At 54.5% G+C, this 23842-nt stretch overlaps 11 protein-coding genes across 11 annotated transcripts; 3 read left to right on the forward strand and 8 right to left on the reverse strand.

Moving 5' to 3' along the window:
* Positions 1–342: 342 nt before the first annotated feature.
* BJX67DRAFT_379545 (uncharacterized protein) lies at positions 343–4044 on the reverse strand (the record flags this gene model as incomplete). Its single annotated transcript, XM_071032598.1, has 2 exons — positions 343–2411; positions 2463–4044. The coding sequence occupies 2 exons, from the start codon at positions 4042–4044 to the stop codon at positions 343–345; spliced, it is 3651 nt and encodes a 1216-aa protein (XP_070888045.1).
* A 1990-nt stretch (positions 4045–6034) lies between these two features.
* BJX67DRAFT_32005 (uncharacterized protein) lies at positions 6035–6772 on the reverse strand. The gene has a single exon (XM_071027311.1). The coding sequence runs from the start codon at positions 6653–6655 to the stop codon at positions 6179–6181; it is 477 nt and encodes a 158-aa protein (XP_070888046.1). The 5' UTR covers positions 6656–6772; the 3' UTR covers positions 6035–6178.
* Positions 6773–7607: 835 nt separating this feature from the next.
* On the reverse strand, positions 7608–8138 carry BJX67DRAFT_379546 (uncharacterized protein; the record flags this gene model as incomplete). The annotated part of the gene is made up of 3 exons (XM_071032599.1): positions 7608–7825; positions 7894–8037; positions 8087–8138. The coding sequence occupies 3 exons, from the start codon at positions 8136–8138 to the stop codon at positions 7608–7610; spliced, it is 414 nt and encodes a 137-aa protein (XP_070888047.1).
* Positions 8139–8418: 280 nt separating this feature from the next.
* BJX67DRAFT_32030 (uncharacterized protein) lies at positions 8419–11475 on the forward strand. The gene is made up of 6 exons (XM_071027320.1): positions 8419–8758; positions 8810–8867; positions 8918–9212; positions 9259–9571; positions 9619–11355; positions 11405–11475. The coding sequence occupies exons 1-6, from the start codon at positions 8708–8710 to the stop codon at positions 11420–11422; spliced, it is 2472 nt and encodes an 823-aa protein (XP_070888048.1). The 5' UTR covers positions 8419–8707; the 3' UTR covers positions 11423–11475.
* A 370-nt stretch (positions 11476–11845) lies between these two features.
* On the forward strand, positions 11846–14002 carry BJX67DRAFT_387164 (carotenoid oxygenase family protein). The gene is made up of 3 exons (XM_071034187.1): positions 11846–12021; positions 12072–12656; positions 12724–14002. Exons 1-3 carry the CDS (start codon positions 11956–11958, stop codon positions 13723–13725), a joined length of 1653 nt encoding a protein of 550 aa, XP_070888049.1. The 5' UTR covers positions 11846–11955; the 3' UTR covers positions 13726–14002.
* BJX67DRAFT_379549 (YbhB/YbcL family Raf kinase inhibitor-like protein) lies at positions 13887–14450 on the forward strand (the record flags this gene model as incomplete). The annotated part of the gene is made up of 1 exon (XM_071032600.1): positions 13887–14450. One exon carries the CDS (start codon positions 13887–13889, stop codon positions 14448–14450), a length of 564 nt encoding a protein of 187 aa, XP_070888050.1.
* BJX67DRAFT_348695 (NPP1 family protein) lies at positions 14039–15903 on the reverse strand. Its single transcript, XM_071028679.1, has 2 exons — positions 15192–15903; positions 14039–15115 (listed from the first exon to the last, which is right to left on the reverse strand). The coding sequence occupies exons 1-2, from the start codon at positions 15425–15427 to the stop codon at positions 14611–14613; spliced, it is 741 nt and encodes a 246-aa protein (XP_070888051.1). The 5' UTR covers positions 15428–15903; the 3' UTR covers positions 14039–14610.
* On the reverse strand, positions 15811–17294 carry BJX67DRAFT_387170 (5'/3'-nucleotidase SurE; the record flags this gene model as incomplete). Its single annotated transcript, XM_071034188.1, has 2 exons — positions 16576–17294; positions 15811–16529 (listed from the first exon to the last, which is right to left on the reverse strand). Exons 1-2 carry the CDS (start codon positions 16745–16747, stop codon positions 15811–15813), a joined length of 891 nt encoding a protein of 296 aa, XP_070888052.1. The 5' UTR covers positions 16748–17294.
* A 236-nt stretch (positions 17295–17530) lies between these two features.
* BJX67DRAFT_379553 (uncharacterized protein) lies at positions 17531–18559 on the reverse strand (the record flags this gene model as incomplete). Its single annotated transcript, XM_071032601.1, has 1 exon — positions 17531–18559. One exon carries the CDS (start codon positions 18557–18559, stop codon positions 17531–17533), a length of 1029 nt encoding a protein of 342 aa, XP_070888053.1.
* A 459-nt stretch (positions 18560–19018) lies between these two features.
* Positions 19019–20782, reverse strand: BJX67DRAFT_371045 (cation:proton antiporter; the record flags this gene model as incomplete). The annotated part of the gene is made up of 6 exons (XM_071031016.1): positions 19019–19441; positions 19499–20033; positions 20087–20207; positions 20257–20433; positions 20484–20690; positions 20746–20782. The coding sequence occupies 6 exons, from the start codon at positions 20780–20782 to the stop codon at positions 19019–19021; spliced, it is 1500 nt and encodes a 499-aa protein (XP_070888054.1).
* A 193-nt stretch (positions 20783–20975) lies between these two features.
* BJX67DRAFT_387174 (FAD binding domain-containing protein) lies at positions 20976–23535 on the reverse strand (the record flags this gene model as incomplete). The annotated part of the gene is made up of 5 exons (XM_071034189.1): positions 20976–22167; positions 22218–22420; positions 22468–22530; positions 22582–23068; positions 23241–23535. The coding sequence occupies 5 exons, from the start codon at positions 23533–23535 to the stop codon at positions 21011–21013; spliced, it is 2205 nt and encodes a 734-aa protein (XP_070888055.1). The 3' UTR covers positions 20976–21010.
* Positions 23536–23842: the final 307 nt, after the last annotated feature.

Here is a 23842-nt window from a genome sequence, read left to right on the forward strand (position 1 = left end):
CCCCCCCAAACAGATTGGATGAATAAAACCCCCCTGCCAGATTGCTCATGTCCCGTACCGGAGACCTTCACCGCTGAACACCACGGACAGGCTCTTACTGGATCAGAAGCTGGTGACCATCGAGGTCTAGATTCTGTCAGTTGGAATATTTGACAGCCTCCTATATACAATACCCTCAGAGCGCTTCTCTAACTCCTAAGAGACCTTTGTTGTTGATTCCCAAGATTGTAACTTGAAAGCAAGCCTGTACATATATATATATATATAATATGATGAATCAATGGTATTGTGTGAGAGAAACAAGCTATGTACATTCAAGACACAAGATAACTGGTCATCCGCCTAGTACGAAACATATTCAGGCACCTTAGCCTCGGCGACTCCCCTCATCTCAAAACATTTGCGTAGCGGGGTCGGATGTCTCCCCGTGAAGAATTTCACCCAATTCCGCACGAATATCGGTTTTCTCACATAGTGGAGCCAGGCAGCAGCGAATTCGGTGTCGTAGCAGCTTCCCAACGTCTGCTGGTACCCTTGAAAGGCTTCTCTGAATCTTTCCTTGGCCTTCCGCCGCTTGCCTTGGTTCAGATGAAGAATTCCTAACCAAAGGGTGACTTCCAAGGTAGAGTGATGGTCCGAACCCCAAATATGCTTGTATCTCAAGTATGCCTCCTGGTACATCGACTCGGCATGTTCCAGGCGGCCTTGATCATGGTAAAACCTGCCTAGACCCCAGACAAATTCCGCCGCAGACTCGTTGTTCTTATCTGTGCTGCGGTAGCCCCTTAAGGCCTCCTCGTAACGTGCCTGTGCATCCTCTATCCTGCCCTGGCTCTTGTAGAGAATTGCCAAGCAGGTGATTGTTTCGAGGGTTGCTGGGTGATGTGGTCCTAATGCATGTTTCCGGCCCTGCAATGCTTGGTCGTACATTTGCTTGGCCTCTTCCGGCTTGCCCCATTGAAAGTAGAGGTCGCCGAGATTGTTGGCAGTATCCAGCGTTTGGGGATGATGCGGATGTAATGCCTTCGCATACCCGTCGAGGGCCTGTTGGAGCCGTTCTTCTGCAGCCTCGTATTGTCCTTTATGTTTGTACACAATGCCAAGGCCGTGGATGCTGTTCAATGTCTGTGGGTGGTTGGAACCCAGGATCCGTTCTCGGCCACTCAAAGCATTTTGATACGCTTCTTCGGCCTTCGCCAACTTTCCCTGATCAAGATAGAGGTTGCCCATATTGTTGAAAACATCCAAAGTAAGGCTATGATCTCCGCCTAGGACCTTTTGGAATCCTTCTAGCGCCTCAAGATATCTGCTCTCGGCCTGCTTTAACATTCCTCGGCCCTTGTAATGGATGGCCAGGGTGTTCAAAATCCGTAGGGTGTCGGGGTGATCTGGACCGACAACGTCCAGGTAGTCTGCCAAGACCTGTAAGTGGGTTTGCTCTGTATCGTGCGGTTTGCTCTCGTCAAGACAGAGAATTGCATGATTATACGCGGCGGTTATTGTCGACAAGTGGTTCGGCCCGAATACTTCCATATAACCGTCCCGTGCCCGCTTGAGCAATCTCTCGACCTCGATTGGGTCTTTCACTGTACCACTCCGTATTTGACGTTTCATGGTGATGGCCAAGACGCTCAGAGAGTCGAGCGTATCAGGATTATTAGGGCCGAAAGCCCTTTTTAAGCCCTCAAATGATGTTTTAAGCAAAAACTCAGCGCTGTCTAGCTCCATTTGGTCGAAGAAGAATTCCCCCAGGTTGTGAATAGCTTGGAAAGCTGTGGTGTTAAAGGAGGAGAGTGGGCGGGTTTTCAATAGTTCAAGCATGTGGTTGGCGTGAGGGATAAATCGTTCCTGTAGGCGCCAGTATTCTTCTGTCGTGAACTTGGGAAGGGCGAGACCGAACAAGACCAAGGCCAAGTTCGCAAACTCATCACGATTCCGCTTTTGTAGGTGGTCTTGGCACCAAGATTGGACAACAGGATGTAGAGAGTATTCATCGGTGATTCGCTTTTGTTCGGGAATCAAGGAGAATTGGACAAGAACTCCAATGGTGTTCTTAAATGTCCTCTCGTCCGCGGAGATTTCAAGCAACCACCCTGGAGCACGGGGAATTCCACGCGCATATTGGAGCAAACCAAACCAGATGTCTTGGTGATGGAAACAGGAGAGCAAGAGAAGAAGGTTTGCTGCATGTTCGCTCATTTGCAAGACTGCCTCGAATGAACTTGCCAAGGTGTCCGTGATACTCCCATGCTGATATTGGAAAGGCGGAGGTCTCCCTTGGAGGTAGCCGGGATCCTTTGCGTAGAGTTGAAGGTATTTCGCCGCGCTTGATTTTGTGACAGAGATATATGATCCTGCTATAACAAGAGCCAGGGGGAGGCCACCCAGGCGAATGGAAAGTTCGCTTATATCTAATTATAGTCGTCAGTATCGCGTAAGGGCCACTGGGGATAAAAACGTACTCGAATCATTAGGAAAATCTTGACCAGCTTTGCCCATCCTGCTCATAAGAAGGTCCATCGACGGCTTCTTGCCTAATTCGCACACAGGAAAAGAGATGCCAACTTCAGTAAATTTTTGGAGGCGAGTTGTGATGATAATGGCTCCGTGATCCCCTGGTGGGAAGAATTCCATCACACCACTGGTTTTCCCTCCATCAACCTGCGGAACAAGGTCTTGGCCAGCATTGTCGTATATAAGTAGCCACTTCAGGTTGCGTTTGTCACCAAGCCAGTTCAGTACTCGGCGGGCCATTCGTCTCACCTGCTTGGCGTTTTCCATCTGGAGTTTTCGTGTTTCAGAAATCTCGGGGATGTTTCTCGCCATTGAAGCCAAGGAAAGAAGCAACATGCTTCGATTGTCCGCCGTGATCCAGAAGATTGCAGAGAAATTTTCCCTATATTCTCGTGCGAAACGCAGCGCCAGCTGGGTTTTTCCAATTCCTCCAAGCCCATGGAGTACCACTTTTCGTCTGATAGGGGATTTTGATTCCAACATAGTCTGGCGTAGCTTGTTCAGCTCTTCATCCCGGCCCAGGAAGTCATCCACAGCAGAGTTAAAGTCTACTTGCATAATTGGTGTCGGCTCCATCGCAAATGGCTGGGCAAGTGTGTATATGGGCGTCTCGTTCAGGAGTGCTTTGGCGTATGCAGCTGCTGTTAGGGAAGCGTAGGCCTGCCATTGCCCGTTCTTATGCGAATCAGAATAGTCGGAGATTCCTCTGATCACGAGACTGGGCAGGATGTCCATCAGTCCAGCAGCCTCCATTTCGAAACAAATCATCCCAAATTTCTTCACCAGCCTATCCCTGGTTAGTCCATCTTTCACCACACGGTTAGCGGACCCAACCAAACCGTGATGAACTCTGGGGCCAGATGCATGTCGTCGGGGTCGAATCACTTCCTGGGTTATGTCACAGTTTCGGCAGGTGCTTTCCTGGCTGGTGTGTTCGTATTCCGGGGCGAAGAGTCGGTCCTGCTCATCACTAGGACGTGTAAACTTCCCGCGGTTGCTCCTTTGCACCGAAGTTATGATATCCTGGAGACTGTGCGTGCCGGTATACATATCGGCGCCCAAAGCTTGGGCGGCGTTTAACAAACAAGGGGAGGGTTTATTGGTCGACCCGGTGTAAACGAACGAACCCCCCGGAATGCTTTTGCCGAAATCGTATGGTATCACCCCTGAATGGCCGTTCTCCGGCTTGCTAACCACCACATCGCCTAGTCGAATGTCATTTTCACCCCCCGGCACTCCACCCCCAACTCCCACGATCAGCAGATGTCGAATAGCCGGGAATGTGTGTCGTAGATGCGCTACCATGGAGACAACTGAATAAGTGCCGTAGTTCGATGGGGAGAGCAAGACGACGTTGTGATTACCCACACTTCCTAGGGTGTAGCTGTTTTCGTCGGTCGGTGGCTGAGGGAGGGGTGGGTGTCTCCTATCCAAGACTTTGACCGCTGCACTCCTTTCGATCCTGAGCACAGACACCCACCCCACAGTATAGTCGTGATGTGTATGCCTCAGGCTGTTATGCTCTGACATTATGGCCGTGCATGATGGCTAGAGGGGAGAGTAGAAACGAGAGTGGGATATTTCCTGCCGAGTTTCGAGTTTTATTGAATTGTTAGGGTGGGAATTCTTCTCCAGGCTATTTTCAATCGTGTTCAACTTCCTGGCCGAATTGTTACTGCGGGCTGAGGGAACTGCCCCCTACAGTGATTAGGCAGAGAAATGGCCCTGGGAGAGGCGTCGGTTACAGCCTTGTAGTACATTCCTTCCAATGGATGATTGTATGTGCCGCTCCTCGTAGGTTATTGGAGAGCATGAACAGAGTCACTGTACCCCGTACTGATGATATGCCAGCATTTCCAATAACTGCAACTCTGATTTATGGAAAGCGACTCCATGGTCCAAGGCGCAGGCCCGGTGCAGCATGTGACGTATATACGTGGTAAGACTCAGCCCCTGTGACCTGAATGCTTGCAGCTAGTTGACCTTCCTGGTTGAATGGGTAACAGCTGTAATCCCCAGTGGTCAAGAAGACGGAATCCATCATGAATGCCCATGAAGATCAGCATCGTATCCCTCTTGTCAAGATAGGTGCTGATTATCGGAAGGGAGGCTACGGGGGAAAATTCCCTTCAGAAAATAATCACTGAGCAGTTAGGCTGAAATCAGGGCGATCATGTTTACCCACCGACAACGTGTCTTCCAGGATTAGGACCCTTCAGCAAGTCATCCTCTATCTAGAGGATCAAACGCTCAGCATTCAATGCATACATATCTTTCTTTCCTAACCGGAATGGAACCAGGTATAAGGAATGTGGGCCTTCGGTACCTTGTGCCAATTTGGAACAGTTACAGAATGACATATCCTGAAACAACGGGATTTCCCTCTAGGAATTCCTGTCTTAGTTAGGTACAAATCCTGACCGAGCCCCACCGGTTGTTTGTTGGCAGGCTTAGCGTAAGCGAATAGTTCGAAAACCCGAGTGTTCATCCAACCCAGCAAGGCAGTTTAGAGTAACATCTCTGTGATGGATACCCACTAAACAACTACGGTAAACGAAGGTACCGTAAAAGATGCTATGCCTGCCAGGACACAAGAAATATCGCTCCTAATATAGCGACAGTAAAGGAGGGGGGAGAGGAAAAAAGCCAAAAAAAAAAAAAAAAAAAGACAACCACCTTCCCTTTAGCAGGATCTTCACCAACGATTGCCTGTCCAATTTGCCGTCTGATTGGTGACCCTAGGGTTCGTTGGGTGCAGTGGGGTAGGAGAACACAAGAATCTTGACTTGTATAATTTTTGCCTTATACAGACAATAAGACTGGATATTCTAAAGCTTTAACCCTTGTCTCTTTATAATTCATAATTCCAAGAATCTAAGGGCCTGTCTGTAGGCTTTTAACTCGTGACCCAACCTAATTCCCAGCCAGATCACAGACACAGTCATTGGTGATTAAAATAACTGAATTAGATATTCTTGACTGTCTCCGAGGGACAATCATGTCGGCCCGCAGCGATAGATCCTGGAAGAATCTCAGCCCAATATTGGCCGTTTGTATGAAGCCCACGCGATAAAGAGAGAATCTGCATGGAATCTGCAGGAGCAAAGGTCTCCAAAGAGACATAGGGATCTAGAAGATATGGTGGGGATTCTCATGTTTCTTTATGGTTAAGGATTTAAATATGGCGTTCCTCCCGGAGATAGATTTCATACCTTTTATTACTCTTAAGCATCTTCATATGGCTGTTTTAGACCTTCCCAATAGATCGTCCTGCCTTTCCACCAAAATACTGGTCCTAGCCGACAAATCAGAACTTCATCAGGACACGAAGTCCTACTCATGCTCCACCCATCCCATTCCCATACAGAAATTGGCCCTATCCCAGTTCTCTCCATCCGCTGAGCCACCTGGGCAGTGAACGAGGCTCGCCCGTAATCCCCCTTTATACCGTGGCTGGGCTCGATTGGGATTGATGGTTCCAGGAAACGAACGCAGAGGCCAAGCTAGGGTAAACGGCACAGTCAGCTGAGTACAAGTCTCGGTGGAGATTGGATTCTTCCTGTCCCTCTTACCCCTTCAATGGATCACGATCGATCTCGCTACCGCCCCGCCGTTGTCCTCGGCCTGGCTGTTCCTGGTCTTGCTGTGCCCGGCCTTACAGAGGTTACAGGACGAGCGGTTCTTGGACGAGCGGCGGTTGGTGGCCGAGCGGTCTGCGGCCGAGCGGTGCGAGGGCGGGCAGTGGGTGGGCGAGTTGACAACGGCACATCGTCGGCCGCCTTGGAGCTTCCACATCCCATCCTCGGGCTGTCACGGTTTTCAAGCCTCGCCACGCGCGTGCAATTGATGAGTATCGGCCGTTTCCAATTCTCACAAATGGAAGGATTGTTCGTCTAGGTACCTGTGCCCTAAAACCAGGGTTTGAATTGGCGCAAGGGGACGGTCCTTCAAGTTGCACCACAGTCCTAACCCCACCTGTTGCGCCAATCCAAAACCCACACACCGACATTTGACCCCGAGATTTCTTACACTCCTTCGGATCCCCCAATTGCGAGATAGTTCGGCGTGGGCTAATGAGTCCCTTCAAGGCATTATCGCGGAATGCAGGGCACATTAAGAAACCAGCCTTCTGATTAACCATCCTATCTTCCTAGGGTGGGGGCACCTTTGGCGGTCGAGCATGGCGTTGGTTCTTGACGTTGTACAGCCGATCCATCGGCTTCTTGGCGTACAAAGAGGAGTTCCCAAAACAAGGATTATGGCCACGGGGAATGGCCAGTCTGATTGATTTAGATTGTTTTATACATCTATGTCTATAGTCCCAATATCTCCTTTGCCTTTGTTGACACCCATACTTAGGCTTAGGGCTGGTCCATGATTCCCTTAATCACCTATCACCGACGACCCCCACGACTTCCATGGCTCGCAGACTCTGAGGGTTCCGAGGAACTCTCCGAGCGAAAAGAAGGGTGTGGCGGGGTTAGCATTGCTGCTCTCCATCACGAGGCTAGGTCTGTTTGTCTTTTATTGGATGTCGCGACTAGGCTGTGCGGGATGCTGCAGAGCTGTGCTGCCAGATATCTGCAGGAGAGAATACCTTCTCTATTGGGGTACGTTGACATGGGATGGAATAATCCGGACCTCGAGCTCAAAATTGATTTACATATGCTTGACTTTGTGCGCTAACAGTGCTATCCTCGGTGGAAGGCGCATTCGTACCGCATGGGGAGTCGGACGAACATACAAACGAAGTCCCATCAACATCGAAAGGAACAGCCTTAATAAAGGAATGGGGGCAGCGTGCTAATTTTACGAGCTCTGATTGTGAAAGAAATACTGCTCGACTGATGAGTGTGCTATCCTGAATAATGTGGCGCGCATTTACATTAGAATATAGAGTACTTGATGACCGTTATCACCGAGTCGCAGACGGGAAAGGTAGAACCACGACTAGAAGCGAACACCATCACGCACGACTGTTACACCAGTGAACCGAAACAGTTCCCGTCCATACAACAGCAAGATACGGAGACAATCCTAAAGAACGGAATATTCCACGAAGCACAACAGGCCGACAACCACGCCAGCCATGTCTAATATGCCGGACACCCAGTCGGCGTCGACGTCGGCGACTGCGTAGGTCTCACGCAGAGCCCCTCTACACACTTATTCCCGTAGCAGCAGTTCTCGTCCGCAAGACAGGGGCCAAGGTCCTCCGAGCAGTTGGGCCAGTTGTCCGTGGACCGGCACTTGGTCGCGGCGCAGTATCCGGAGCAGCACTGGGGGCCGGTACCGCCGGAGACGCAGTCGCCTGGTATTTATTAGTCTCTACTGAGACGGCTTTGGTCCAAGGAAGGAGGGGGAAGGGGGTGCTCTAACCGTATATGCCTACGCATGTTGCGGTGGGCACGCAGGTGGTGATGACGGTGGAGGAGGGAGCCGTGAAGGTCTTGGTCGTGCAGAATTCGGTGCCGATGCAGGCGTCAAATTCACCGCAGCCGGCTGCTGCTGCTGGGGTCACATCTGGAGAAGGTGAGTATCGATGTGTGGGCTGTTGGGACGGAGGACATACAGCCCAGAGCAAGCTGAAGAAGAATAGCGCCGAGTGGCTTTGAGAAATGCATAATTTGGGCTGGGTTGCAGAGAATTGACAAGAGCCAGAGATGTATTGATGCGAACTGAAGGTTCTTCACAGCGAAGGCAGGCAGTTTATATGCCCATCTGGCAAGAAGAATGATGCTGATGTCTCACCCCCGGCGACGGGATTGGCAGCTCAGTTGCAGATGATCATCAGAATACGAAGAGCAGCGTGCCTCTGGGTCTGGAAAAGGGATGCGAACCGCGGAAAGGATGTGCTTAGGGCTGGGATTGGATGGGTTCCAGTCCGGGGTGGCGCACCGCTCATCCTTGGATCCTTGGTTATCTCCTTCGGTTGAGAGATGACGTCGTTGTGCTCTGGATACTTGGTTCGTCTGGCAAACGCTGTGGCGGTGCTGCGCGATGAGGTTCCCCGGTTTTCTTCTGTCTCGTCCAAAGGGGCACAGCTCACAAGATATTCAAAACCTGGTAATCCATTAAAATAGAGAAATTCAAAAGCCAAGAGAGAGTTTCACCGTCTCGCTTGAAGCATTGAGCAGCCGAATACGAGCTGAAAATCCCCCCACACGTCAAGATCTTGTCCTGACAACACACCATGGCAGGCTTTCTGAAATATCACAGGCTCGAAAGCCTTCCAATGGAGGAGGTGGATGAAGCTTTCCTGCTGTTTTCTTCTGCTCAACGCTGACAAAGTTAGGTCGAGAAGCTGACAAGTCGACGCGAGAATATTCGAAACATCTCCATCATCTCAGCAGGTTCTTCCCCAAATTCGATCCTGCATAAAGTCCTGCTCACCGTGACACAGTGGGGAATCGAAGATCTTGTCTTAAACACCTTCTTCCCAATCAGGCTTCTCCTGTCGATCAACCTCCTCCCAGCGAGGGGACCGGGGGAACCACCCGTACGCTCGCGAAAGAAATCGTCCAATCATTCTGCGTCAACTTCCAGGATACATCCCGCGAGGATCATTCAGAAAGCGAAAAATACCTTCTCAACTTCATCGATGACCCGGACCGCCCGGCCTTGCCTCGCGCGGCTGCCCTAAGCCTGCGCATCACAGATGGAGCAATCATTGTCCTCGACGCCGGCATTCGGGGAGGGTAGATGGCCTTACCCAGTTCTCTACATCGCTAACTATTTCTTCAGATCGCAAGCAGACGGTCTTCTCTCCGCAGCACTTGCTGAGAGGAATAAAGTTACCGTCGTCCTTGACATTGAATCACTCATCGGGCACGATAACCTGGGTAAGGAGGCCGTGTATCAAACGCTCTTCAACAATGTGCACGATCTCAACGCCATAATCCAGAGTTCAGTACATGTCCACGGCCGTGAGCGAATAGATCCGGTGGCGGGCGAGATTGTCTTTGCGTCCCTGCGGCACGGATGGGCTGTTAATATCCCGCGGTTTGCTGCGCTATACGGGGAGAAATTCGGCATTGAATCTGCCACGCGACTCTGGGTAAGCTTGTCCAATATGGCTCTGTACAGTTATCTGAACGAGATTAGGGAGATAATTTCTTCGACCCGGAATCAAAGAAATGGTATCACGATCGAGAACAAGAGGGAAGGACTCTGGAGCGCGGCTTCGACGCCTTTATTCTCGGCCCGTTGTATAGGATCTATGGCGCCGTTCGGAATAACTGTGAACAATTACAGGATGTCTTAGAGACACTTGGGATCGAACTGGATAGCACCGAGAAGACATTCGTTGGCGACGACCTTCTCGCAGCCGTGATGCGCAAATTCCTCCCCGTTTCCGATGCCGCGTTGCACATGGTTTGCGTCCATATCCCGTCGCCGGTATCTGCGCAGCAGTACCGCGTCGAGTCGCTCTATCAGGGACCACTCAACGACGAAGTAGCAACTGGCATTCGTAACTGCGACTCTACCGCACCTCTCATGCTTTACATCTCACGGGCGATCCCGGGACCCGACAATAAGGACTTCTATCTCCAAGGCCGTGTGTTTTCTGGAACTGTCATGCCTGGACAAACGGTGCGGATTCTTCCGAACAGTCGGTACTCAGTGAGGGACGGGTTCGTCGAAAACGCCGGTATCATCGCAGGGGATACAGTCCTGCCTGTTAGATCTGTCTCGGCGGGCAATATCGTCTGCATCAAGGGAATATTCCATGACGAAACGAGCAGCTTCGCCATCACTACATGCAATTCCGCAAAGAAGTTTCGAGGGATGAATTTCCTAGACATGGCTATCATCTATATGACTATGGAAGTGGATGTGCCTGCGGATTTGCCCTCACTCCTGCCCGCGATGAAAGCCCTTGGGGGATCCAACCCGTATCTCACCGCAACGGTCAATGACCTCGGATCCTACGTGCTGAAGGGGTTTGACGAAACCCAGCTCCAAGGTAGTCTTGATGAGCTTCGGAGAATACTCAATGGGCTTCCCGTTACGACCTCCGAGATCTTCTCCGACTATCGAGAGGGAGTCAAGTCCGAGTCCGAAGAGATCTGCCGGATCCTCTCGCCAAACAAAAAGCTTCGACTCCACGTCAAAGCAAGCCCCATGTCCGAGGACCTTTCGAATGATATCGAGAATGGCGCAATCCACCCAGAGGGCGACTCCGACAGACGCAGTACGTATCTTGCTGAAAATCACCAATGGACCCCAGACAACGCAAGGAGGAAGATCTGGTCCTTTGGTCCAGACAATCGGGGGCCGAATCTGCTCGTTGACTCTACAGTTGCGGTCCAGTATGTGGATGTGATTCGAGACGCTGCAGCCTCTGGTTTCCAATGGGCGACTCGCGAAGGTCCCCTATGCGAGGAACCTCTGCGTTCAGTCCGCGTCGACATCATGGACGTGACTATGATGGCAGACGCCGTTTTCCGTGGCGGCGGCCAGGTCATTCCTGCGATGCGCCGTGCGGTGTATGGGTCTGTCCTCTGCGCCAGTCCATTTCTCTATGAACCTGTATACCGCGTTGAGATACACGTTCCTGTTCGCTTTGTGGGCATTGTGCATGAGATCGTAGCGGCCTGTGGGGGCACAGTTCAAGAGGAGAGCTCAAGTCCTATCCAAAGCCCCCAAACAATACACGCCTATATGCATGTCAGCAGCGCCGTGGGTCTTCAAGAGAAGGTATCGTCCGCGACTCGAGGCTCCGCCTCCTGCTACCTGTGGTTCGATCACTGGCGTGAGCTTGATGGGGACTTTGAAGAAACGGTGCGGACGATCCGTGGGCGCAAGGGACTCTCGGCGGCGACGCCGACATGGAAACAAGTCAGTGCTTCAACCCATAATGTGGAAGCGATTTGCTCATTATCTCTAGTTCCATGACCCGATGTAGTTCGGGAACCAAGTGTCCGACCGCACCACTCACGGTCATTGTATAGAGGTTCTCGCAGCTGGATCGCAGAGAATATTGACTTTGAGCGAACAAGATGACAACGTAGTCAGTCGACTCCACATATACTATATCTATCGTGTAATCTAACTTGGTTGAACCGCATTCCTTGGTAGGGCACTCGGATGCGGAGAACCCGACGCCGTGTCCGTCCGGTGGAGGAACTCCGGCCTCCGAGCTCGCTTAGGATACAATGTCGTTGGCTCGTTCGCTCCTGAAGCGATGGTTTGCGCCAGTCTCCGCTAATGCTTTCCATCTGTGGGGTGCGATCTGTTGATCCTGGCTCAAGAATGCTTGGCTGATGTTCGTAGATTGAGGGTGTGACCAGGCGTGGATGGGGGAGCTGTGTCGCGTATATAATGCTCAGATAATCGCATGCCTCGCATTGACAATTATGGTGAGGCTACAGTGTACTCCTCATCCAGCACTTAAATAATCAAATTATTTATTTTTCCTGTACCTCATCGCGACACACGATGGCCTCCACAGCAGCGGAAAAGACATCCAAACCGCCGTACAAAAACTGGCCAAACGACGCCGCAGTGCGTCCCCTCCACCTCAATAGACTCACAAGTTATGCTGAAACTTCCAGTTCGACGCAAGCACGACCTCACCGACTCCGATCTCTCTCCGCGTCGTAGGCAAGTTCCCCCCCGAAGTCGCAGGGACGCTATACCGCACGGGCCCAGCACACTACAAAGTCGACACACCCCAGGGCGTCTACGCACGAAGCCACTGGTTCGACGGGTTCAGCCAAATCCATCGGTTCCAGATCATCCACGAGGCGGACCCAAACCCCAATCCCAGCCCCAACCCGAGCTCTGAAACCGCAAATTACCGCGTCCGCGTCCTATACACATCGCGCAGCCAATGCGACGACCTCCTCGAGGAAGCGCGCCGCGGTGGCAATCTCGACTCGTACATCACCTTCGGGCAGAGGCGGGATCCCTGCGTGTCGTTCTTCCAGAAGGTCAAGGCTGTCTTTAGGCCTGCGGACACTGGTGATGGGAGGGCCGGGATGGCGAATATCGGTGTTACGGTCCGGCCGGATATGCCTGGGTCCCCTGGGGGGACGGTGACGGCATTGACGGATGCGACTCAAATGCAGAGGCTTGATCTTGAGACGTTGGAGCCTGTGGGTGTTGCGAGGCAGAGCGCGTTGCATCCTGCTTTGAAGGTATCTCACCCCGTCCCTATTCGGGGGATGTAGGTGTTTTTTTGGGGGGGGGTTGCTAACCGGATAGGGTCCTCTTTCCTGTGCACATGCGCAGTACGACAGCTTCCTCGGCGACATGTACAACTACAACCTCGACTTCGGGCTCACAGCGACGTACCGTGTCTTCAGGACGTCGCGCCTAACGGGCAAGACTGAGGTTATCGCCACGATCGGCGGTGCCGGTGTCCAGCCCGCGTACATCCACTCGTTCTTTCTGACGAAGAACTTTGTCGTCCTCTGCGTCTGGCCACTCTACTTTAACGGCTACGGCGCCTCGATCCTCTGGGAGAGGAATATCATCGACGCGATGAAATTCAACCCAGACGCCGAGTCGAAGTGGTACGTTATCGATCGACGAGGAGGGCACATCGCGACCTTTTCGGGACCCGCGTTTTTCGCCTTCCATACTGTGAATGCGTTTGAGGAGGAGAATACGTCTGGGACGGTGGATATTGTCTGTGACGTTATTCAGTTCCCTGATGACAGTGTTGTCAGGCATCTGTATTATGAGAACGTTCTTTCAACCGGGGAAGGACGGCCGCCGCATGAGGTTGCAAAGCCCAGTCTGGTCCGATATAGACTGCCCCGTGTGGCGAGGGATATCCAGAAAACGGATGTCGCGCCTGTGGAGGTTGTCAAGACGGTCGACGGGGTGGGGGAGCTGCCCACGATCAACCCCAGATATGCGACGAAGAAGCACAGATACACGTACGGCATCGCCGACCGGGGATATTCGTCGTTCGTGGACGGGCTCGCAAAGACGGACATCGAGACTGGAGAGATCACGTACTGGGGACGTGAGCCGAAGCCCCATACGCCTGGCGAGGCGGTGTTCATTCCGAAAGCGAACGAGGAGTCGGAAGACGCGGGATATCTGCTGAGCGTTGTGCTGGACGGAGAGAAAGGGACGAGCTACCTGGTTTGCCTGGATGCGAGGGACATGACGGAGGTTGCGAGGGCTGAGTTTGACCGAGCCATCTCGATAGGGCTGCACGGGGTCCATGTAGGGCATGATCCAAAGAATGGATGATATAGTCCATATTCAAGTCTCAATATAGTCCAGATAACGCAGCTGTGACATAAGAAAGCCGTTCCCGCGCCGGAACCGCATCGGATGCAAATATAAGCCGCAGCTTCCGATTCAGCCCCTCCTCGTCCTGTCCAACCTCGTCGTTACGCAGGATACGCACGATGCCCGACGTCTCTCACCACGCCGCCATCCTCCAGGGTCTGGAGAAGGGCACCTACCAGACTCTCGGTGTCACCATCGGCTCTCATACCATCACACCAGGCCAGAAGATCCCCAAAGCCGGTAGGATACCAGAGTACTTCACTCCACACACCCCTAATCAGTCGCCAGATACCCAGCCAACTCCATCTCTCTCGGCACCCCCCGGCCTCGCGGAGGGCACATACGCCGTCATCTCCCTCGACCTCGATGCCCCATTCTCGTCGTGGAACGTCCTGAGCCCGATCGCCCACTGGGTCCAGACCGGCTTCAGGATAGACCAGCAGAGCGCAAGTCTGAAAAGCGACGACCCGCCCCTTTGCCCGTGGCTCCCAGCCGGCCCGCCTCCTGGTGCGGCTCCGCACCGATACGTCTTCTTTCTCTATGCCCAGAAGCCGGGTGAGGCACTGCCGCTGAGTACCGAGCCCCTGGGGCGGATGCAGCGCATGCGGTTTGATCTCGATGCGATGGCGGGGCGGCTGGGCTTGGGGGGAATTGTTGCGGTGAATTATTTTGTTTCAAACTAGCAAATTGGTCAGGTATAGGGTGTCTATGATGAGCCAGAATGTTTGTTGTCCCGGAGTAATGTATGGTGGAATAGTGCGACAGCGAATACAACAGTCCGCAAGAATCTCCATCTACATACCCATCCACCTCCCCTCCCCTCGTGCACCATAGTACACAAACTCAGTACGTAGCAGCCTCCAAATTCCCGCCCCAAACATCATCCTTGCACGGCACCGTCGCACTCCCAAAGTCCGTACTCTGCAGCGCATCCCTCGACACATCCGGCAAGCTCTCCCACGCAACAAGCGGCTGGCTGCCGCCCACCTCATCCGTCAACCCCAACTGGTGATTCACCGGCCACACGCTGAAGTACCGGATCAGCGGGTGCGTCTCGCTAAGCGTGAACTCCGTGTCGCAGTTCCAGTCCCCGTGCGCGGACGGGCACACGGCCGCGATGTTCTCGGCCGCTGTGGACGAGCCGTCGGAGAGCCAGACGATCACGCCCTCCCAGTCGTGTCGGTGGCCCAGCTCCGTGCTCGGCGAGTCCTTGGGGAAGTACCACGCGTACATTATTGCTGCGCCGTAGGTCGCGTCGGAGCCGTCGGCCATTGTGCTTCGTGCGTAGATTTGGCCGGTGCTGCTGCTGCAGTCGCCGTTGGAGCCGCCGGATGGGTCGAGGCCGCCGCTATTTCCTCCATCTCTTTGTTAGATAGTCTTCCGAGGCGGGGACACGGAGTGTTTCATGGACTTCATGGACTTGCCTTGTATTCCCATCTGCGTCGACAGCCGGGAACGGGACGCAGCCGTTCTCGACGACCAGGTAGGGCTGGTAGGCGAGGTACTGCTCGCCGAGGGTTCCGTCGGGGACGGTCTCGGGGAAGCCGACGACGGCGTCGTGGTCGATCACTCCGCGGGTGAAGTTGGAGAAGTGCTTGAACAGAGGGGTGCCTGCCGCTGTTGCTACGAGCGAGGCGAGAAGGAGAGTTTGGGAGGCCATTCTGGCTCGTTATGCGACCGGCGCTGCGACTCCTGTCGACGGTGTGCCGAGGTGAGGGGCTTCCTTATGTCCACAGTCGCAATCTGATGAAGCTGACTCTTCAGCGGGTGGGCCGTGTCGATCGCGGCACTCGCGCATGGGACGTCCGGCAACGAGAGGCCATGATCAACCTTGCCCTGCTCCGCCAAGCCGACATCGGTGGGAACGTGCCTGAATACCGATGAATGAGACGGGGATTCACAAAACAGCCCCCGGCCCTAGTGCCGTGCGTTGACATAAAGTTCATTTCCTCCGCAGGAGACTACCCCAGTCTAGGGCTTGCTCCGTCCTCCCAGGGGAAGCTAACGAGGCTAAGAGGCTAAGAGGCTAAGAGGCTAGCTACACTAAGGCAGGCAAGTCAGGAGATCGCCGAGTTTCTCCAAGACCACACCCTGTGAGGTTGCATCCGCGTCGCCCTTGTCGTCGGCCGTCCCCACCGAGACACTCACGTAGCAGCCGTCCGTGTCCACGACCGACGATTCGGTTGGTAGACGTGTGCCGTCGCAGGTTTCGACGTCGTCCGGCGTGACGAGCGGCACAGCCGTGAAGATCCGGGACAGGACGAAGCTGAATGCATCTGCGCTCGCGCAGGTCTCGTCGACAGCGGGGAAGTTCACATTCAGCCAGATATTCTCGGGGAGGTACGGGGTGCCCGAGGCGACGAGCCGATCGGTAAGCTTTGCCGCGAGCTCGCTGTAGACCGTGCTGTAGGTGGGCGTCTCTGCGTTCCATGCCGTAGCAGTTCCAGACTCTCCGGAGAATGCAATCGCGGGGATACCGCCTGTGCTTGCAGCGTAGGTCGCTGCGCCGACAGTGCCGGAGAGATAGACGGTCAGTCCGAGGTTGTTTCCGACATTGGGCCCGGACACGGCCAGGTCAGGCGGTCCGTCGAAGAACTGCGGCGAGAGCGTCTCAATTCCGTACTTGATCGAGGTGACAGGGTATGAGTTGACCCAGTTCAGCCGGGTGTCGGTCTCATTGAATCCGTAAGGGCCACTGTTGGCGGGGCAGGAGTCGAATTCGCATGGCTCTGTCCGGTCGGACGGGGTTTCATCTCGGGAGCCTGATATGTTAGGAGACTAATTCCTCAGGAGGGGGTCGATTCTAACCTGAACCACTTTTGTTCTCTGCTGGCGCAGACAGGACGACCGAGTGTCCGCCGGATGTTAGGGCATTGTAGATAGATCGAATGTTGGCTTCGGCCCATCCATCGTCATTGGAGGAGACGATATTGATGGCGCGAACCAGAGGTAGGAGCGCGAGAGCTAGGGTAGAGCGCATTGCGAGTCAGTTGGTGCGTTGTGATTACTCGAAGCAGCGAGCAAACCAAGGCGGCGTGATCTGCGGAATTTATCTAGAAGCTGGGCCCGATTGACCGCCGTTCAGATCGAAGCTAGGGAGAACTTTTGACAGCGACGAGGATGGCGGCCAAAGCGAAGATTCTCGATGCCAGGCACAAGCTGCGAGAGTGACGATCGCAGCACTAACGCCGGGGCGTTTTCGGGCCAGACATTGCAACACGTGCAGATCAGTAGGTCCGATCACAGGTCGGCCGGATGAGCAATGGGCGACAAGCGAAACAAAAGACGGCATCGCATCGTCAACTAGTGTGGGGGAATGGCCGGACGTGCTCACATCCGATGCCCTCAGTGCAGAACAGTGGGTCGCGCGGGTTTACAGCTGATACTTGCAGTTGGAAAGATCGAGCGAATTGGAACAGGTGAGAGCACCGGGTGGTGCTGTTCAGTGATGCTTGTTGATGTATGGAGTAAAGTGGATGGCTAATTACTATGCCGTCTCCCATGTTGGCCGCTATCTGACTGCAGCCTTCTCGCCCCTTCACGCAGCCAATGCAGTTATGTTCATTCGGCACTGTTCCCAGATACCCCGCGCGGGATGTGTCGCGATGGGCTGGGGCGTGATAAGTCCCGTCGCACCAGTGTCTGGTCTGGTTTGTGACGAGAGCATAGTGGAGCGTAGGACATCCCAACCCACTGCGTCTTCTCCCAGTCGGCAGGCCGCGCCCAAGGGTGTGGTTTATATCTCGATCGACGATCCCGGGCATCACTTTCCGTTCGACTCCTTCAGACCACACAGGATCATGTCCAGTTTCGCATGCATTTCCTGTCGCATCTCTTGTATCTCCCGGCGCAGTGTCTGCGCATCGAGCCTCAGGCTCTGAATGTCTACCCGCAAGGTCTGGAACTCCGACATTGTAGGCCCGCTCGGCATGGTAGCGGCGGCGGCGTGTGGTATATGAGGGGTTGGTACAGGTTGTGGTCCGTGTGGAACGGGCGGTGCCGTCGTCTGTGTCGGTGTCGGTGCCGGTGCCTGTATTGACGGCGCTTGATCGTGCTGCTTCTGCCGCTTCGCCGCATTCGCATCCGCATCCGCATCGGCCGCAGGTGAGTCTTGTTGTATCGTCCGCTTTACCGGCTGTGTCTGGGTCGGTGTCGGTGCCGGTGTCGGCGCCGGCATCGCCGGCGGCCATCCGCTGACAGCATCCGTGAACGAAATCCACTTATCCGTCGCAAGCACAAGCTCCGTGAGTGGTTCCTCCTTGGCCTTTCCCGCCGCAACATCGCGACGACGCTCGCGCCGGTCGGCGGCCAGCTCCTCGACGATCTGCCGACATGACTGCCATGAGAAGTTGCGCTTGATCTGCCGCTTCAGGCTCGTCGCCACGCAGTACCAGAATCGCATCAGATTATCCCTGTAGAAGCTTTGGAATTCCAAGCAGCAGTTGACGAGGATGAGGACCTCGTTCTCCTGCAGCTTCCTCCCGCGGCGCCTGCTCCAGGGCGAGCCGTGCTTGTCTGTATTCGGGGTATGTTGCGGAGCCTGCGCTGGTGCATTCTCTTTGTTATCCTGCGGGGTTGACTGCGGAAGGGGTTGGGAGGGGGTGTAGGGGGAGGTATATGGGGAGGCGTGGTAGGGCGGTTGGGATGGCTGTGTGGTGGCAGGACTGTTGACCTGCGAAGGGCTCGGGTGCAGCGGAGTAGCAGACGGCTGCGGTTGGGGGACGGGCGCGGATTTGCTAAGGCGATAGAGGGGAGTCCGGCCGGAGAGGTCGGGAGGATTTGTGAACTTCATCGGGGCCGTGTCCAACATGAAGATCGCGATTGGAGAAGCAAAGACGACCGATCGAGTCGGAGGCCCAACGCGTCACAGAAACGCGGTTCAGGCATCCAGGCATCACGGAAGCACTATAATCCGGTCCGACACGCCTCAGGCCGCAGAAGGAGGAGCCTTCGTCGACGATGTGATGATGCCTATCAAGGGACAGCTGTTGTTGTTGGAGAGTAATGCTTCGAAGGCTGTTCAATACTTGATGCAACATGCATCTCGGAATATATGTCATCTCCCCTGCCACCGTCTTTACACGCTACCATCTCGCAATATATATTTCAAACACCATTTCAATATCTGCAAGGCCGTATGTTCTGTCTCTGACTGTACAAGAATTCACAGACTGCATCTGTGAGCGAGATTTACTCCAAGAGACGGGGAAAATGGGACTGATAGATCAATCTTTTCTTAATGTCTACAGAGTCAAGCGGCAGGCTCAGCAGGCGCCCTCTTCGGCCGCTGCAGTCCCCAGTTCCCCTCGCCAATTCTCTTTCCGTAAAACTTCACCAGGACGCCCACAGTGACTGGGCCGATTATCGTATTCAGTAGGATTGCCCATACACCCGTGAAAAAACCCTCCTGACTCACGTAGGAGGTATCATTGTACCCGATCTCGATGATCAGGAGGCCGATTTCCCCGCGGGCAACCATTGCTGAGCCCAGGAGGAGGCCGGAGAGCCAGGTAGTCATGCTACTTGATGTTGCGCGTCTGGATTTGGGAGAGGAGGGATTTGCTTCTTCTTCGGTTTGCGAGGGTCTTTCTTCTTTGGAGGCATGACTGGGCGATTTGGAGCGGTGGTGGTGGAATAGCGCTTGCCAGAGCGGGATCCATATCCCGACGATGAACTGAACTACGTGTTAGCAATAGCGGTCCTTGAAGAATACATGTTGATATTGACAAACCTTTGCAAATACCATAAGTAGGGTAAAGACAACCCCCCGCCATATGCGCTTCCCCGTCCAGAGCTGCACAAACGGGATCGCAAACCCAACACTCGCGAAGAAGAGCGGCTCCATGAGATATTTCTGGACATCGACGAGATACCTCTCAAAGGTATGCACAAAGGTTGGACTTTTATGCGCCTCTCTCTCCCCTTCTTCCCGGCTCGTCACGACGAATGGTGCCTCTGGATGCTTGCTCGGTAGGTATGTAAGAAACGTCCCCGCGAGAAACGCGCCGAAGAGCACCGACGTCCCCGTAAACGCGGCGATACTGATGAATGCGCAGAGAACGAGAGTCATGAGCACAATATTGGAGATGTGGTCGTACTGCGCGAAGTGGTGCTCAACGTACCGCTGGAATATCGGGGCGAAGAGGTATTTTGTGACGAGGGGAGTGACGATGGCCATGGCGATTGAGGCTACGATGGGGCGGCCGATGAGCCAGCCTAGATTCATACTGTGGCCTGAGCTGAGCTTTCCGAGGTCGGAGATGACGCTGTTCCCTGAGTTAGTTACGGCGGCGCATGGGGGTGCGGGAGGAGGACTGACCTTGACATGACGAGGCCGACGACGTCGTCGATGACTGCTGCGCTCACGAGAACAGAGCCAACGCGGGTCTGGCCAAGGTCGACCGTGCGCGAGGCTGAGGAGATGACGGCAAAAGTGGTCCCTGTATGATGTTAGTACCCTCCAGTTACCGTGTCTGTCGGTGGCCCAACCGAGAGAAGTAGCAGACAACGCCGCTCCGATGATGAATGTTTCGACAGCGCCATATCCAAAGCCCAAGTAGAGTAAAAGATACGAAAGCCCGATTGGAAAGCAAACGCCCGTGGTCGCTGCGATCATACTCAGCACGAAATTTTGCTTGAGAAGATCAAGGCGAGCATCGAGGCCGCCTAAAAGGTTAGCACGAGACAGCCTTTCTCAGCGTATTGGAGCAGCAAACCCTCGAATATGATTAAGATCAGACCAACATAACCCAGAGCGATGAACGTGTGCTGCCAGTCGATCTCCAGAATGTCGGCCAGCGGCTTCCCATAGATGATGCCGACTGCGATCTGGCCGATGATACCGGCGCGGATGATCTTCGCTGACACCCACTCTGCCAGGGACAAGAAGAAGAAAAAGGAGATTATTACGAGGACTTGAACGACTGCTGACCGTCAGTCTGCGGTGTTCTTGCTGGACCCATTGGGCGCGAGACTTACTGCCTGGCTCGTGGTATGAAACAAAGCTCCCGGCCATGGGTGACTCAAGCAGAGAAGATTCACGGGCCGTGAATTGATCGACTTATTTCATATGATATACGTTGGGGGCCATTTGGAATGTTAAGTGGTCCTGGGGAGGAATTTGACCGGTTACATCACCACTGCGTCCACGGCTGGACCAGTGGATATCGAGATCAGTGAAGGCAGCCACGATACCAACCTTGGGGCTTGTTTCACTCGGTCTAATAAAATAGGAACTATGTACTCATGTATCTCTGGTAACAGGAACAAGAAACGATGAAAAGTAACTGTCCAGCTCCTCCACCTGGTCCGGCGCCGCCGTCTTCCCAACCCACAGATCAGGCCGCACAACCACCACGGTCCCCGTAACATGGTCAACGCTATACGTGGAATGAGCATCGTCCTCTGGCGTGCGATCATCCGAGATAATCACAGCATTCTCCCTCAGAACAGCCAAGTCGTCTCCCTGGAGCCGCTCCTCCAGCTCAAAGGGTGCCCCCTTTGCGACAAGGAGGATATTGAACCGCCGGCTCTGACCGAATCGCTTGAAGAAATGACCTTCGCTCTCTAAAGCGCGCGAGAATGCTGCAAGTCGCTTTCTCACAGGGCCAAGGAGATCCGAGCCGAAGACGACGACGTGGAACCGATCAGCTCCCTTCATCTTGTCGTAGAGGTACCCCGTTGAGCCTGTGCTGAAGCACACTCGCGGGCTGGGGGCGCGTACACCGTTACGGAGCACCGTTGGCTTCCTCGTCGTTACGGTGGACGACTCCTGCGGAGCGATTACAGATGCCCCATACTCGCAGTCCGTCCCGAGGAGGAACTGGCCGTACTCGGGGAAGAAGGTGTGCAGGAATTCCAGGTCGGCCTGTCGCTCGGCCTCGTCTTCGCTATCGTGCGAATTCCCGTTCGCGTGGGCCTTATGGCCATTTGTCTCTGCGCCGTTAGTAGCGGGCTTCACTCCATTCTGATGTGCGTGTCCATTCGTCCCGGGTTCGTCGTGAGCACCATTTGCCACGCCATTGCTGACTCCATTCGCCTTGGCCTGTGCTTTCGCCTGTTCTTTGGCCTTGCGAAGTGGATCAAACCCGAGGTCTGCGCCAGCTGTGTAAAGCTGCGCGACGGGGAGTTCAGAGTTACAGACGAAACGGAGGTATTTCCCGGATGTTTCGATAATTCGGACGGCATGCAGACGACGTTCCCGGTCGTACGTCGGCATCAGGGACTTTATATCCGCCGCACCCGAGGCGCAGAGACCCAGTTTCCAGGCGAGATTAGCCGAGTCGAGGATTGACGCGTTCAGACCGAATGCGCCCATTACGCTGTGGACGTGGGCTGCGTCTCCGGCGAGGTGGACGCGTAGGTCCTCCGAGGAGAATGAGCGGGCGACGCGCTCGCTGACTGATTGCTCGTTAAGCCGTGGATAGCTTGACCTGGGACGGGGGGCTTACTCTTCCAGACGGCGAACCAGCTCAGGGGGGCGGCGAATTTGAGCTTGTATGGCGCGAAGATGCGGTTCGCTTGCTCGAGGACTTCGTCGGCGGTGATGGAGTGAACGTCAACGCGGCCACCGGACTCTTGGAAGTCGATGTCTCGAGCGAGCCTGGACTGCGCGATGGGGCCGGTACTCGAGACGTCGAGCTGCGTGTAGAGACTACATGGGTTAGTACGTATATTATGTACCAGAAGGACCAGACTCACCGGATATAGCCCTGCTCACGGGGAATAATGACACAACCGCCATGCTTCGAGCTGATAACAGATCTAACGACGTCAGTACGAGCCAGCTGGATGGGAATACGCCACCATACGCACCCAAAAATCCAAGCATGTGGATAATCCGACTCAAAGACACAGTCCATAATCCCCCAGTAGATATCCGTACTCACACCATCAAAGGGGATCCCCAGCCCACGACGAATCGTACTCGCTCCACCATCAGAGCCAACAAGAAACTTCGCCTCAACGACCTCCTCCTCGCCGGTCACCGTATTCGTAATAACCCCCTTCACGGGATGAGTCTCAGACTCACTTTCCTCAATCTTATACTCCTTCAACACAGTCGTCCGATCCACAAGCACCTTATGTCGATACAAATCCCGCACATAGATCCGCTCAATCTGTCCCTGCGTGATAACATGTAACCCACGATACCGCGAGTCCGACTGGTGCGACTGCCCATGCAGCAGCGGTTTCCCATTCTTGTAGATCGCCGTGCGCTCAATCAGCGGCCCTTCCTCGGCGACTTCCTCCGCGAGATCCCACGTCCCCAGCGTCTCGAGGAACCGCGGCTGCACGCCGTCTGCGCGGCCCGCGAGCAGCGGCGCACCCGCCTTGTCGATGATCCGCACCGTGAGCCCCTGTCGGACGAGACTGACCGCGATCTGGAGGCCGCTGGGGCCCGCTGCGTTCCGTGTGAAATGTCAGTATATGCCTAGTATAGTCGCGCTGCGGACTAGAAAAGCGGCGTGTACCTCCGGATATCAAGACGTCGACCTTCCTCCGCGGCACCCACCAACTCGGTACGCCGTGCGGGGACGCAGTACCGTCGTATATCGTCGGCCATGTGCGCAGGTAATTCAGACCGAGGTGATTGTGCACGGGGGAGGTGAGGAGCTCGACGGAGGGCGGGACGGTGTAATGCGGCTCCGCGTCAACTGCGGACTCGTGTCCATCTCCTTCTACGTCGTCGACAACCTCCCAGGGATTCGAGTCGGCCGACTGCCGGAATCCGTTTGCGAAGGTGAATCCGCCGAGAGTGGTGGCCATGTTCGTTTGGCTGGGTGTTTGCACTTGGGGCGCATGGTTCACGGGCTTTGGCGCCGTTTTTGATTCATTGTGTTGGGAGGGGGGGTCGGGACGCTCTTGCTGGGCCCGCTGTATGTCGCTTCGGGGCCTGGGAGGTATAGGTACTCCGGTCCTTGGGGCAGGGGGATGTACTCCGGTTAACATGGGTTATTAGGGTTACAGCGAGACTGGGGCTCGCGCATCGCATCATACTGGGTGAAGGGGTCGTACGTTGGGCTGACATGGGGTACCGCGTGGCAATCGGCCGTGCGTCGTCGTTCGGGATGCA

This window comes from Aspergillus lucknowensis (assembly GCF_044049455.1).
Source record: "Aspergillus lucknowensis strain CBS 449.75 chromosome Unknown BJX67scaffold_11, whole genome shotgun sequence".
NCBI classification, from domain to species: Eukaryota; Fungi; Ascomycota; class Eurotiomycetes; order Eurotiales; family Aspergillaceae; genus Aspergillus; species Aspergillus lucknowensis.